The sequence below is a fragment of the Carettochelys insculpta genome, chromosome 3 (genome assembly GCF_033958435.1).
Source record: "Carettochelys insculpta isolate YL-2023 chromosome 3, ASM3395843v1, whole genome shotgun sequence".
In the NCBI taxonomy this organism is placed as follows: domain Eukaryota; kingdom Metazoa; phylum Chordata; order Testudines; family Carettochelyidae; genus Carettochelys; species Carettochelys insculpta.
Genome location: NC_134139.1, coordinates 207,538,193 through 207,552,932, shown reverse-complemented (window position 1 = coordinate 207,552,932; position 14,740 = coordinate 207,538,193). Strand labels below are relative to the sequence as shown.

At 53.1% G+C, this 14,740-nt stretch overlaps 1 protein-coding gene across 6 annotated transcripts in view; it reads right to left on the bottom strand.

Moving 5' to 3' along the window:
- OTOF (otoferlin) overlaps nucleotides 1-14,740 on the bottom strand; it is a 272,506-nt gene that overhangs the window by 187,402 nt on the left and 70,364 nt on the right. For all 6 annotated transcript variants that reach the window (XM_074989057.1, XM_074989051.1, XM_074989049.1 and 3 more), the window contains exons 4-5: nucleotides 6,621-6,720; nucleotides 3,573-3,784 (exon numbers count right to left, since the gene is read on the bottom strand). In XM_074989057.1, coding sequence (XP_074845158.1) covers nucleotides 3,573-3,784; nucleotides 6,621-6,720 — 312 coding nt within the window. The remainder of the gene's footprint in view (nucleotides 1-3,572; nucleotides 3,785-6,620; nucleotides 6,721-14,740) is intronic.

Sequence of the window (14,740 nt, the reverse complement as noted above, 5' to 3'; positions counted from 1 at the left end):
CCTTCCAGCCCTGGGATTCTGTGATTCTATGATTTGGCTGCGGTTTAGCCTCCAAATTCCACCCTCAGAACTCAGGCGTTAGCTGGGCCGGTAACTTCATCTCTGACTACGAAACACTTTGCGTCAACCGCTCACAGCCCCAGCCATCCTGAACAATCGCGCTTGATGCCATCAAAATGCAGCCAGCTCGGGGGTGGAGCCAAAAACACTCCCAGCAACAATACCCAACACTCAGACAGAAAGGAAGTTTGGACCTAGGACATGGCTCTTTCTCTGGGATCTTTACATTCCCTAAGCAGCAGCTCGGAAGCTGATCTAGAAGGTCTCGCCTGATCTGATGGAATGTGAGTTACGTGGCTCACAAATGCAAATGGGTGTTGAGCGTGCAAAGATTTGAACCTGCTTTTGTAGGACTATAAACCAAAAAGCCAGGCAACGAAACCCCCAGCTGCTCTTCCACACGGTGCAGACACGACAGACCAGCTCTCCTTTAAATCCATTAGCATCTTCCCTGCACAACAAATGCACTGCGCTATCGAGCACTGAAGCTGATCTATGGTTTCAATTCGACTGGAAAGCCACAGGATGTCTCCTAAGTCTCAGAGTAAATTAGCTGCTTGCCGGAGCCTTTCCAAGCCTCTGGGAGCACCTCCTGCTGCACCCTGATAGGAGGAAAGAACAATTTCCTCCTTAAGCAGTCACGCAGGAGACAAATCTGCAGAGAAAAAACGAGCCAGCCGCAGCCCAGAGAGTGCGGCTGGCTCTATGCGAAACCCCAGACTGGCCCTCTGCTGAGAAACTGGAGAGATTTTAAATGCCGGATCTGTTTCGAAGGGATGTGAGTTACCACTGCAGAGCCAGCCTGTTGCCTGCCTCTCTTGGGACAGGTGCTGTGTGGCTCTGAATATCCATTGCACCGTGTCACGGGCAGTGACGGCCCTTAGGAGAGCTTGGGCAGGAGAACAGGGAACAGCCCCCCGCAGCCTGTGTGGGAGGAGGGGGGCAGAACAGACCTCACCTTGGAGCTCTTACAGCGGTTTCCCTCAGTCCCCAAACACGGCTGGGTCCGCAGCAGGTTCCCTGGGGTGAGGTAGGAGCACCCTGATGGTGACCCAAGTCCCCGCCCTCATGTAAATTCAGGTTCTTCCGGGTCCCTTGAGCAGGGGGGTTGCTGAGCAGCACCCCTGCGAATAGACCGCACTTTCAAATGCCTCGGCCTGCTCCTGCTCTCAGAGCCCAGGTGGAGTCACTCACCCAGCCCCGAGGGGCTCAAGATCAGGCCCGATGGCCCTAGCCCCTGTGGCTGCGAAGAACCTCTGGCTGCATGCTGCTTGCCTGCACTCCTGTGTCGTGCCACAGAGGCAGAACCAGCAGCCAGAGCTCCTGCCACTGGCTTCGCTGCCTCTGGCTCCCCGGGGGACCTGGGCACCGGGGTGTTCGCCTCTCCGGCTGCAGGGAAGGGAGCCCGGCCTCATCACGCCGCACCAGGCTTGGCACGACTCGACAGACGCCGGCTCAGCAACACACAGGGGAGGAGAGAGGCCGTGTCCACGTTTTGGATCAGAACGTTCAGTCTCAAAGGGACCCTGGGGACTCCGGTCAGCACTGCTGACCGACTGGGTGGTTTACAGTCTGGCTGGCTGGCTGGGCTGGCGGGCTCCCTTCCTGGCCCTGTGAGGCACCCGCAAGCGGCGATGTCTCCCTCAGACCCAAGGCAGAGGGACACTCAGGGGTTCTGCACATTGCCCCGGGCCAACTCTGCAGCTCCCATTGGCTGGGAACCACAACCAATGGGAGCAGTGGCGGTGCGGCCCGTGGGCGGAGGCAAGGCACACTGCACAGAACAGCCTGGCTGTGCCTTTGCCTAGGAGCCAAGAAACCTATTGTCAGTTCTGGGGAGCCCCCTGAGGTAAGTGCTGCCCAGATCCCCCTTCCTGCACCCCAACAGCCAGGCACAGCCCTGAACCCCGCTCACACCCAAACTCCCTCTCAGAGCACACCCCCTCCCACACCCCAACAGCCTGCCTCAGCTTGGAACTCTTCCCACACCCAACCCCCCTCCTGAGCCTGCACCCCACTCTCCTCCAGCACCCCTCTCCCAGGCTTGAGCCTCTCCATTCCCACACTGAAATCCAGCCGCCAGATCCCACCCCAGAGGTGGCTGCATGTCGGCAGTGCCGTACGCTGCCTGTGACGGGCCGCGGGGCCCTTTAGGATTCAAAGGACTCGGTAAACACCAGATATCACCACCCCATCCAATCCGAAGCAGAATAAGGAGTAATGGTCAGAAGTTGAAGAGGGGAGGTGTAGGTTAGATATTAGGAAAAACTTCTTCACCAGGAGGGAGGTGAAGCACTGGAATGTGTTGCCTAGAGAGGTGGTGGATTCTCCATCCCTTGAGGTTTTTAAGTCCTGGCTGGACAAGGTCCTGGCTGGGATGACTGAGAAGGGGTTGATCCTGCTTGAAGCAGGGGGCTGGACTAGATGACCTCCTGAGGTCCCTTCCAGCCCTATGATTCTGTGATTCTGTGTGATTCTAACCAACAGCCAGCTGCCTGATCCCCCCAACTTGTATTTAATTATATCTGCAGTTCACCCTCCCCTGGGGCCGATGACAAACCTCGATAGCAGGTTTACTCGGCTCCATGCAGGGCCCAAGATGAGCGGTCTAGGGGAATCCCCAGCTACTGTGGCCCAGCACTGGCGGACGCTTCCAAATCGTTCCTGAGATGTTCTCAGCAAACCGTATGAGCTACTCTCCTAAGGGCTGGAGAACACACCCTGGGGGCATGGGTATGCCCTGCATAGACCTCACCGTCAGCTACCAACATTGCAGTCCTCTCCTACAACCTAGTGAGCCAGCCAGGCAAACATCGGACCCTGGGGCAAGGGGCTGATCTCTGATTCTCAGCCAGGCCTTAAATTGCACCCAGCATCATGGATGTGTTCCTGGGTGGCCAGAATATGCCTGCATTTGCCAACGTGGGGGCCTTTGATATCACCAGTTTCCCCTGACACTTAGCACTGCACTTCCAGCGTGTTAGATGTGATGGAGCCTTTTCCTGACCATGTTCCCCCCTAGTCAGCCTGTAACCAATGTCTCTTTCAGGGCCCAGTTCACAGTGGGCACGGAGAGAGCCTGGCCTCAAGCTGACTGGAGGATGGGTTTTATTCTGAGGGGCAGAGCTTGGCTAAGGAAGCAGGAATCCCAGAGTGAGTTGGTCGCGCTGATTTCCTATCATGTTGGAGAACCATTTTTTTCTGAATCGAGTTTCAAGACAGAGGAGAAGCAGAGGCAGCCGTGGCCTGCCACACCTGCAGGCCAACCAGCATCATATGGGCATGGCAGGTGTGCAGTGGGAAATAGCAATCCAGCAACAACACAGAAGTTAGGCACAACTGCTGTGGCAGGTACAACAATACCCTGTGCTGCAGCTTTACCTGAAGATGGTGGTGCTAGGGATAAAGACAAACCCAGCCTTGTATCCCCCACCAGGACCCACCCACCGCACGCTCAGGCCAAGACCTCTGCCCACACCGGGCAGTGCAAGGGAATGGAACTCGCGTGTTACCTCCGGAAGTGCCTCTCTGCTGACTGCAGGCTGGGGTTGGATTTGCCAGGAGATACCGCAGGACCCTGCCGCTGCCCAGGGAGCAGACTGTCCGTCTCAAAGGGGCCTCTGCCGTCCAGCTGGGAGTTAGGACTCTCCAGAAATTCCCCATCATTCCAGGCACCCACAGTGCCATCCAGGGCCTGGTACCGGATCTCTATGGAGACGCTGGTCTGGAACACGAAGCATGCAGGTGAGAAGATTTACTCCTATACGCTAAGCCCTGAAGAAACCGTGAGAGCATCTCCCTGGCCCTCCTGTGTAATGCCGGACAGAGAAATTCCCCCACCGACTCCTGCTTTGCATCCACCACGTGGCGTTTGGCTAAGGCACTGATATAGAGAACACAGCTCGCTCGCCCAGGCGGCTTCGGATGCGCCCTCTGTGGCCCTTTGCAGCCCAGGCTGTTAGAACGCAGTGTGATTTCATTATTGACTGATCTAAGGTCGGCACCAAGCGGGACACTTGTACTGCGTTATTAACCACCTAGCAGGTGGACCGGGAATTGCTCAGCTCCTCAACTTTCTTATCTGCTCCTGACCCCTGTCCCGGGAGTGGGGAGAGTGGGACAGGCCTGTTCCCGGGGGCCTGTCATTGGCAGGGTGGGGGCTGGTTTGGGTTACGTGTCCTAGTCGCCGGAGGCCAGGCATGGGGCCTGGGCGGACTGGCGCTGGGCTGCAGCACTGGGCCCAGCCTGAGCTCTGTGAGGGGAATAAGTGGGGGCTGGGGGCCAGGACAGTGCCTCAGCGCTGGGCCCGGCTTTGGACTGAGTTCCAGAGTGAGTCGGGGGAACCAGGCCGGGCTGTGGGCTGAGCTCTGGGGTTCGGGGCAGGGAGGCCAGGCCATGGCTCTTTCCGCTAGCCCCAGCCAGAGCAGCGGGGCAGGGACGGACCGTCAGAGCCTCAGGTGGTGGGAGGGCGGGGCTTTTGTGCCTTCCCCTAATGACAGCAGCACCCAGAGGAGCTGTGGCAGCGATTTGGGTGGGATGCCAGTGCAGGGCCATGTCAGTGGGTGGAAGCACCGCAGCTGCCTGGAGGCCCCCGCCATAGGGAAATCACACATCAGCCCTAGGCGCAGGACTCAGGCTGCAGAGCCCTGGCAAGGTTGACACCAGTGGGTTGGAGACCCCATCCCCTCCTCTGCAGAACTCGCCCCTGGAGCTGCAGCAAAGCAGGGCACCTGGAAAGGGTTTTGAGAGAACGTACGTGGCTGAATGCTCCTCTCTGTCGTAAAAGGTGCCATGGATACCGCATGGGAAAAGGGGAGTCTAAAATCTTGCTTCGACCAGCTACGTCCACCCACCCAACCAGTCCTGCCTGGCCCAGACGCAACGGCCCTGCACGCGGGCTCCGGGCAGGCCCTCAGCACTCTCAGGAGAGGATATTCCAGGGAGGTGATGGCTAGCCCAGAGCAAGAGGCATGAACGCAGGGGTGTGAATGTTACAGGGAGGTTGTGGAATCTCCATTGCTGGAGATATCTAAGAGCAGGTTAGACAGACACCTGTCGGGGATAATCTAGGTGGTGTTTGGTCCTGCCAAGAGGGCAGGGGACTGGACTTAATGACCTCTTGAGGTCCCTTCCTGTTCCAGTGTTCTATGATTCTATGAAATGTATTTCTCTCATGGGCAGGGAAGGACTCAGGATGTGGTTCCAAGGACTCACAAGTGATCTCTGGGGGATCTAGTTGCTTTTCACTCCATTGGTCTGTCTGCCAAAGGTTCCTGCCAAGTCCCCAGGCATTGCTAGTTTGGCATTTGTAACTGGGGCTTTGAATTTTTTTTCTAAGAATAGCACAAGGGTCAGCTCATTCATCTCCGCAAAGTCAGGGAAGAATTATTTTGCAGATGGGGAAACTGAGGCATCAAACCCAAAATGTGGCTTGCCCTGGTCAGACGGTCAGTCCACAGCAAAGCCACAGGTAGGACACCTCTCTTCTTCGTCTCCAGTCCTGCACTGACTCCTCTAGTTACGGAGTCGTAGAGTTACAGCCAGGAGGGATCTCAAAGCCAGAGGGTTTCACTCAGGAACTCCTGTACTGAGCCCAGTGGCTTGTGTTTGGGTAACATACCTTCCCCGGTGACCTCAGTCTGGACCAGAAGACACCAAGAACAAGAGAATGTCTCATTTCCCTTGGTAGTGCGTTCCAACAGCGAATAACCTTCCTGGTACTAAGGCGTGCAGGACTGTCAACTGGAATTTATTTGTCTTTAGCATCCAGCTCCTGTTTTTCAGTCTGCCTTTCTGCACCCTTTAGTACCTGATATTTCTACTCGAGGAAGACAGCTTATATAGGCTTGTGGGAAGTCAGGGTTTTTTTTAACAATTTCAACCCATAATACAGGTTGAACCTCTCTAATCCGGCACTCCCTCAACCGGCAACTTCCATAATCCGACGGTATTTTAGTGAGCCGGACGACCACTTAGCATGAGCGTGGCCAGGTTTCCCGCAGCCCCACAAAGTTTCTTTGCAGCCACCCATCCTGGCTCTGAGTGTTTGGTGCTGCTATTTAGCTGTAATTTACCCCTCAATGTCTTTTAAGAGCCCAGTCAACAGCGGAAGTGTTGGCAATCCTCTTTGACGATATAGAGCTCCTGTGGTCCAGCAAATTCTCTCGTTTGGTGCCAGAAACACCCCAAGGGTGTTGAATCAGAGAGGTTCAAACTCTGGAAGTCCCCTGGGAAGCGGGCACTGCCCTTGGAGCTGGGGTGTAATGCCAGGTGGTTTTCAGCAGGCGAGCACCATTTCCCCGAGTGGGGACTGCCACGGCCAGCTCGAAGTGTGGACACACACCCCTCCAGGAGTCTTCACCAGACATTGGTCAGATTAACAGGGAAGAGCTGCCAGGATTGGGGGATCCAGGCGCCTGGGTGGGCACTGGAGGGTGACATTTTCACCCACACTCACGCAGCTCTGCCATCCCCCTCCCAACCCGCGGGGGCAGCAGCGCCTCACGCGCACATTGCAGGCAGGCAGAAAGGCCGAAAGCGGCCACGGTCGGGTCACCCACCCGGATGGCGGAGTTATTGTCGTCTATTAAAGTGTCCGTCACCTCCAGCTGCCCCTCCTCCACCACCTTCTGCAGGACCATCCGGAACGTGCCGATGAGTCTAGGAAACAAACGGGAGAGAGCGTGAGAACCGCAGACCCAGACAGAGGCAGCGCATCCCCACCGGCCGCAAGCGGCCACCAAAGGGAAGGGAACGCCCCCAGCCGGATGCCAGGGGAGCAGGTGTGGGCGGGGCTTCATCTCCATTGCCACTTTGGTTTGCGTTTGCCTGGCATGGGGGCAGAGTTTCGCGACGTGCAGGATCCATCGAGAGACCGTGGTGCTCACAGCGCAGGTGCGGTCCCCACCAGCGTTACACTTGGGTCTGTAATGGGGCGCCCTGGCCATGTGGGCCAGGCTGAGGACCAGGGATCCCGCTACTTTTATCCACCCAAGAGTGGAATAAATTGTATGTGCCCCACGGCATGTGCGGACATGCACCACCAATAGAAACACAGGCTGCCAGCTGTGCGTGTTCTGCTAACCAGCTGGGCAGCACCTGAATCTCTCCCGGCTGCCGCCCAAGCGCTCAGCTGCCAGGGAACACAGCTTCCAAGCTATCTGGTCATCCGTCCTTCCAGTCATCAGCCCAGCTCTGCTCTGTCACACGTCGCTGCTGCCGCCCAACTCCCAGATTACCCGTCACTGGCCCCTCGTGCCATGGGCACCCTGCTCCCCAGCACGCAGCCGCTGCAGTAACGACGGTGCTGCTGCGGGTCCACGCATCCATCCTTGCGTTGCCCGGGCGCATCCTCATTAGCAACGCTTAGACTGTCAGTGTGGGCCGTTGCAGAACGGCTCCTGCAGGCCAGCAGCCGTCGGTGTAAGCGCTGCAATATTTACATTGGGGCGGGCAAGACACAGCTTTTTGATCTGGCCCATGGCCCAGCCTGTGGGACCCCAAGGCAGGCTCTCTGTCTGCCGCAGCCAGAGGCTGCCCAACACGGCTGGTGGGTCCCTCTGGGCACTGCACCCCCCTTGGGGAGCGGGTGGAGACTTTGTGCAGTGCTCTGGCCCCAGCCCAATCATCTCATCTCCCATTGGCTGGAAACCCCTGCTCCCCACCTCCCTTCCCCAGGTCACTGGCCAAACCCTCTGCACCCCCCTTCACGTCACTACCCCCTTCCCCCCAGGTCACAACTCCCCCAGAGCCAGCACCCCCCTACAGCCTTCCCCCAGGTCAGAATCTTCTCCCACACCCAGAGCCATCCCTACCCCTGCACATCTGCCACTCCCCTTCCCCTGCCCCACATCACAACCCTCTCCTTCCAGCCACTTTCCCTCTCAACCCCCACCCCCAGCCTCCGTCCCAGACCCTGCACTCCTCCACAGAAAAGTGAGGCCCTTGGCCACATACAACAAGCTCTGAGCGGCTCAACCCCCTCAAAAATTACTGCCCACCCTAGTGTACACTGCCACCACATCAGCCTAGACAGCGCAGGGAGCTGGAGGTATCGCCCTGGTGGAGAGGGGTGGTTACATTCATATTCAAATGTAGATCTTTGTTTAGTTCATAGAATCACTGAATCCTAGAACTGGAAGGAACCTCGAGAGGTCCCTGCCTTCACAGCAGGGCCAGGCACCATCTAGACCATCCCTGCCAGGTGTCTGTCTAACCTGCTCTTAGACATCTCCAGAGATGGAGATTCCACACGCCCCCAGGCAATTTATTCCAGTGTTTAACCACCCTGATAGTTACAAAGTCTTTCCTAATGTTCAGCCTAAACCTCCCTTGCTGCAGTTTAAGCCCATTGCTCTTTGTCCTGTCATCAGAGGTTAAGGAGAATATTTTTTCTCCCTCCTCCTTGTAACTCCCTTTCAAGTTATTGAAAGCTGCTGTCATGTTCCTGCTCAGCCCTCTTTTTTCCAGGCTAGTAGTAGTAGTAGGCATCCTTCTGTCTGCATAGACTATGGATCGCGCCCTTTATAGTTTCAACTGAGGACTTCATTTACAGCATCTACTGTGACTATGAAGGCCCACACGAGAGTGACAGTCCTTGCTGCATCTCTTGCAGATGTGGTGGGTGTCTGGCAAGTCCTTATTGTGCTTTCTGTGTGCTCACTTCTCCTCTGCTAGCTGTCTGATCTTCAGCTCGCCCTTCTGAAGGCCCTTGTGTAACCCCTGCCTCCATCTGCTGCGGTCGTCTGCTAGTTCTTCCCAGTTGTCCAGCTCGATGTCTACCTCTCTGAGGTCTCTCCTGCAGACATCTTTGTGGCGCAACAGTTGTTCAGGACAGTCAAAAGCAAAAGGGATTGTGAAGAACTACAAAAAGATCTCAGCAAACTGGGTGATTGGGCAGCAAAATGGCAAATGAAATTTAATGTGGGGAAGTGTAAGGTAATGCATGTTGGAAAAAATAACCCAAATTACACGTACTACATGATGGGGTCAAATTTAGCTACGACAGATCAGGAAAGGGATCTTGGAGTTATAGTGGATAGTTCTCTGAAGACATCCACGCAGTGTGCAGCAGCAGTTAGTAAGGCAAATAGGATGTTAGGAATTATTAAAAAAGGGATCGATAATAAGACAAAAGATATCATACTTCCCCTATATAAAACTATGGTACGCCCACATCTCGAGTACTGTGTGCAGATGTGGTCTCCTCACCTCAAAAAAGATATATTGGCATTAGAAAAGGTTCAGAAAAGGGCGACTAAGATGATTAGGGGCTTGGAAAGGGTCCCATATGTGGAGAGGCTAGAGAGACTGGGACTTTTCAGTTTGGAAAAAAGGCGATTGAGGGGTGATATGATAGAGGTATATAAAATCATGAATGGTGTGGAGAAAGTGAATATAGAAAAATTATTTACCTTTTCCCATAATACAAGAACTAGGGGACACCAAATGAAATTGATGGGTAGTAGGTTCAAAACTAATAAAAGGAAATTTTTCTTCACACAGCGCACAGTCAACCTGTGGAACTCCTTGCCGGAGGAGGCTGTGAAGGCCAGGACTCTATTAGGGTTTAAAAAAGAGCTCGATAAATTTTTGCAGGTTAGGTCCATAAATGGCTATTAGCCAGGGATAAAGTATGGTGCCCTAGCCTTCAGAACAAGGGCAGGAGATGGATGGCAGGAGATAAATCACTTGATCATTGTCTTCTGTTCTCCTTCTCTGGGGCACCTGGCATTGGCCACCGTCGGCAGATGGGATGCTGGGCTCGATGGACCTTTGGTCTGACCCAGTATGGCCATTCTTATGTTCTTATGTTCTTATCTGGGAGGTCTTTTGCCAGAGGCTAGCTCACCATACAGGCTAAACAAACCTAATTCTTTCAATCTTCCCTCATATGTCATGTTTCCTAGGCATTTGATCATTTTTGTTTGTTAGGGCAATGTAAGCTGTCTTGTGCCAACCAAACTCTGGTGTGTAGACCAGACTTCAATGACTTCAGAGCCAAGTTCATCTGGGACCTTCTGCCCACCTCTTCCAACCCCTTTGCTGTTCCCTCTGTGACCCCGCTATGGAAGTGTAACCACAGATAGGCAGACTCAATGCTGGGACCTCTGGAGCTTGATGAAGGAATCTCTATAGTTGGAGCAAAAAGTGAGCTGGCTCTCAGCTGAGGCTGGAGAGGACTCTTGTTTGTTTTCTCTGTAAGTGGTCTAGCTGCCACTACATAGGTCAGTGACCCACACTGCATAGGGGCGTGGGTTCTAGAAGCACCATCCTTTGCATATGAGTTTGGAGATATGCATCTCCTAGAACTGGAAGGGACCACAGGAGGTCATCTAGTCCAATCCCCAGCCCTCTTGGCAGGACCAAGCACCATCCCTGACATCTATTTGCCCCAGTCCCTAAATGGCCTCCTCAAGGATTGAGCTCACAAGCCTGGATTTAGCAAGATAATGCTCAAACCACTGAGCTATCCCTCCCCCTTGCTGTGGTCCTCTGTGAACACAATGGTGTAACCCGATCAGAGTAGGAGACACCTTTGTGTGTTATTGGTAGTCTTATGGTTTAAAAGTTTCAGTTATCCAACCAGGGAACAGAAATAATGCCGTGTGCCCAAGTGTATTTGGATTTGCAGAAAACCCTTGACAAGGTTCCTCACCAAAGGTTCTTGTGTAAATGAAGTTGTCACAGGATAAGAGGGAAGATCCTTTCATGGACTGAGAACTGGTTAAAAGGCAGGAAACAGAGTGTAGGAACAAATGGTAAATTTTCCAAATGGAGAGGGGTAACTAATGGTGTCCCCCAAGGGTCAGTCCTAGGACCATTCCTGTTTAATTTATTCATAAATGATCTGGAGAATGGGGTGAGCAGTGAGGCGGCAAGGTTTGCAGATGACGCTAAACTGTTCAAGATAGTTAAGACCAAAGCAGACCGTGAAGAACTTCAAAAAGATCTTACAAGACTGAGTGATTGGGCAATAAAATGGCAAATGTAATGTGGATAAATGTAAAGTAATGCACATTGGAAAAAATAACCCCAACTATACATAGAGTATGACGGGGGCTAATTTAGCTACAACTCATCAGGGAAGAGATCTTGGAGTCATCGTGGATAGTTCTCTGAAAACATCCACACAGTGAGCAGCGGCTGTCAAAAAAGCAAATAGGATGTGAGGAATCATTAAAAAAGGGACAGAGAATGAGAAAGAGAATATCTTATTGCCCTTATATAAAACCATGGAACGCCAACATCTTGCATACTGCGTACAGATGTTGTCTCCTCATCTCAAAAAAGATATTTTGGTATTAGAAAAGGTTCAGAAAAGAGCAACTAAAATGATTAGGGGTTTGGAACGGGTCCCATATGAAGAGAGATTAAAGAGACTAAGACTTTTCAGCTTGAAGAGAAGACTAAGCAGGGGGATATGATCGAGGTATATAAAATCATGAATGGTGTGGAAAAAGTGAACAAGGAAAAATATTTACTTGTTCCCATGATATGAGGACTAGAGGACACCAAATGAAATTAATGGGCAGCAGGTTTAGAACTAATAAAAGAAAGTTCTTTTTCAAACACAGCACACAGCCAACCTGTGGAACTCCTCACCAGAGGAGGCTGTGAAGGCAAGGACTTTAACAGGGTTTTAATAAAGAGATAGATCAATTCATGGAGGTTAGGTCCATTAATGGTAATTAGCCAGGGTGGGTAGGAATGGTGTCTCTGGCCTGTTCGTCAGAAGCTGGAGATGGATGGCAGGAGAGGGATCGTTACCTGTTTGCTCCACTCCCTCTGGGACATCTGGCACCAGCCACTGTTGGCCGACAGGATACCGTGCTAGATGGACCTTTGGTCTGACCCAGTGTGGCCGTTCTTATGTTCTTGTGCTCAACCACAGGCCACCAACTGAACTGTTCATGAGCAACAAAACAGGTGGAAATGATCAGACCAAACCACCTGGCAAAATTCACAACTGCTCACTTGGCCAGTACCTCAGCCAGAGCGGCAGGGGGATCCTATGTCAGCCCTTGTCTCGTAAGCGAGGAGATGCCCCAGACGGTCCACCCCTCCAGCCTGGTGCACTGCCAAGGAGATGATGCTTGAGAAGCAGACAAGCCCACCTGCCCAATTGAGCTACTATGCCCATTCGGTGCTCTTGCTGCTCTTTCGGAGAGGCCCGTCAGAGTCACATCCGAGGGGCTCTTTCCTGCCTCACCCCAAGCAAGCTCAGCGGTACTGGCGTGCAGCTGTTTTGTGCTCACTTAAGATGCCGTGTAGCCCATTAAATATGAACTGCATGCATGTATCATTCCGCGGCGTATGCAACAAATAACGCATGGTCACCTCAAACAGGGACTGGATCACAGAATCACAGGGCTGGAAGGGACCTCAGGAGGTCATCTAGTCCAGCCCCCTGCTTCAAGCAGGATCAACCCCCACTAAGCCATCCCAGCCAGGACCTTGTCCAGCCAGGACTTAAAAACCTCAAGGGATGGAGAATCCACCACCTCTCTAGGCAACGCATTCCAGTGCTTCGCCACCCGCCTGGTGAAGTAGTTTTTCCTAATATCTAACCTACACCTCTCCCTCTTCAACTTCTGACCATTACTCCTTGTTCTGCCATCTGAAACCACTCAGAACAGTTTCTCACCCTCCTTTTTAGAGCTCCCTTTCAGGAAGTTGAAGGCTGCTATTAAATCACCTCTAAGTCTTCTCTTCTGTAAACTAAACAAGCCCAAATCTCTCAGCCTATCCTCATAGATCTTGTGCTCCAGACTCTTAATCATTTTTGTTGCCCTTCGCCGAACCTGCTCCAGCAAATCCACCTCCTTTTTATACTGGGGGGCCCAAAACTGGACACAATATTCCAGATGTGGCCTCACCAGTGCCGAATAAAGAGGAATAACTACTTCTCTAGATCTTCCACGTGAGCCTTCCAGGCAAGGTTGGTCTACAGCTCCTCAGGGTCAAGGCACTTGGAACTCTGGAGCCTCTCTAAAAGCTTGAAAAGGTTTCCTCGGCAAAATACTTTCATTGGTTTAAAATTCAGACATGAGGTTTGTTTCTGTAGGGTTGCTCATGAAGGTAGAACTTTCCAAACAGGCTTGTTTTCCTTGGGTTACTTGCCCTGAGCTGGGCTCTGCAAACTGGTTTCTTTAGGAAGGACTGCTCACCCTGTCCTGGGCATTGCAAACCAGTTTTATTTACGTAGGGTCGCTCAGGGAGCCATGCTGCTGAGCCGTGCTCGGCTACTTTGCTTTTAGAGGATACGAGGAGTGGAAAAAGGCTGGAGACATTTGTTCTGAGATAGCAGCAGGTAAAGGGCTGAACAGACATTGTCAGGTTTGTCTCAGTCTATAACACAACCTACTTCTCTCCCCTCTCTCATCTGTTTGGAAGTGTCTTGTGTCATCCCCGTGCTGTTAGTACATGATGTGACCTTTCAGCAGTCCCAGGGACACACACTGAAGGGTGGTGACCAAGGCTCCCTCTGAGCCGAGTGCTTGAGAGGCTACCCAGGAGAGATTCAGGTGCCGCCCAGCTGATTAGCTGAGTGCCCACAGCTCCCACAGCCGGCAGTGTGTGTTTCTATTAGTGGTGTGCATCTGCACATGCCTTGGTGCACATAACGAAATATATTCTACCCACGGTTAGAAAAAACTGGAACGCTGGTGGTGACCACTTCAATGATGCCTTTATGGAAAGACGGACCCCATGGTGCGCTGGCCCCTTCACAATCACATTAATCTGGGGCCACAAAGTCGAGGGGAAAAAATCGTTCACCAAGTTCTTGGAGCGGTGGGAAGAGGAGCAGATCTACGAGCAATGGTGCCGTCTTGCCACATTTGGATAAGAGCCAATTACACCCCAGAACTCCCCCCAGTAATTCCTCTCCCTCCATGGCGCTGGATTCCTGCAAACCCTCTGTCACCAGCAGAGATGTTCAGCCAAGCTAGACACTCTCAGGTCTGACACCTTTTCCCTCCTACACCTGGCAACTGCGTCCTCATTTCCACTGCTCTCCCTGGATCCTCCTCTTCTGGAGCCCACCCCGGCCGGGCCTGGGTTTGCATGTACACCTGTGAATTACTGAGAAGGTGTTTGGCTTCTGATCAGCCTTCTCCCTGCCTCCCCCGGTGCTTCCCACAACGGTCCCGGTGGGAGGGGATGAAATATTCAGCAGCCGGTTGTGCAGTAAGTTACTTCCAAGTGTTTCAGAATTCACCCAACACCTGCCCATCTCCTTCCCTGTCTCCTCCACTGACGGAAAGGCAGGGACCGTTCCTGAGTCACTCAGGGTGTCTGCAGTCGCATTAGCTGTGTCAAAGCTGCTTTTGCTGCCAGGGCTCTAGATTCTTGTCCCTTTAGTAGCAGCCTCCCCATGGAGCCTCTGCCCTCTTCAGGCAGCAAGGCCTGTATCCCTCCAGCCTGGGACTTTATCTTCCAGTGCCTTTGTGAATCAGGGTGCTGGGCAATCCCTCTCCCACGCCTGATGCTCCAGGCATGCTCTGGCGCATGTCACTGACGTGCGACTTCCCTTCTTTCACTCAGTCTCTGTACTAGCCTAACACCACTCCCCTAGCCGGCTCTGCATTGGTAGACCTCCAAAAGCACCTGTCTGCTTCACCTCAAAGGCTGCCCAGTTCAAATCTCAAGACAGAAACGAGCCACCCAGGGAAGCTGG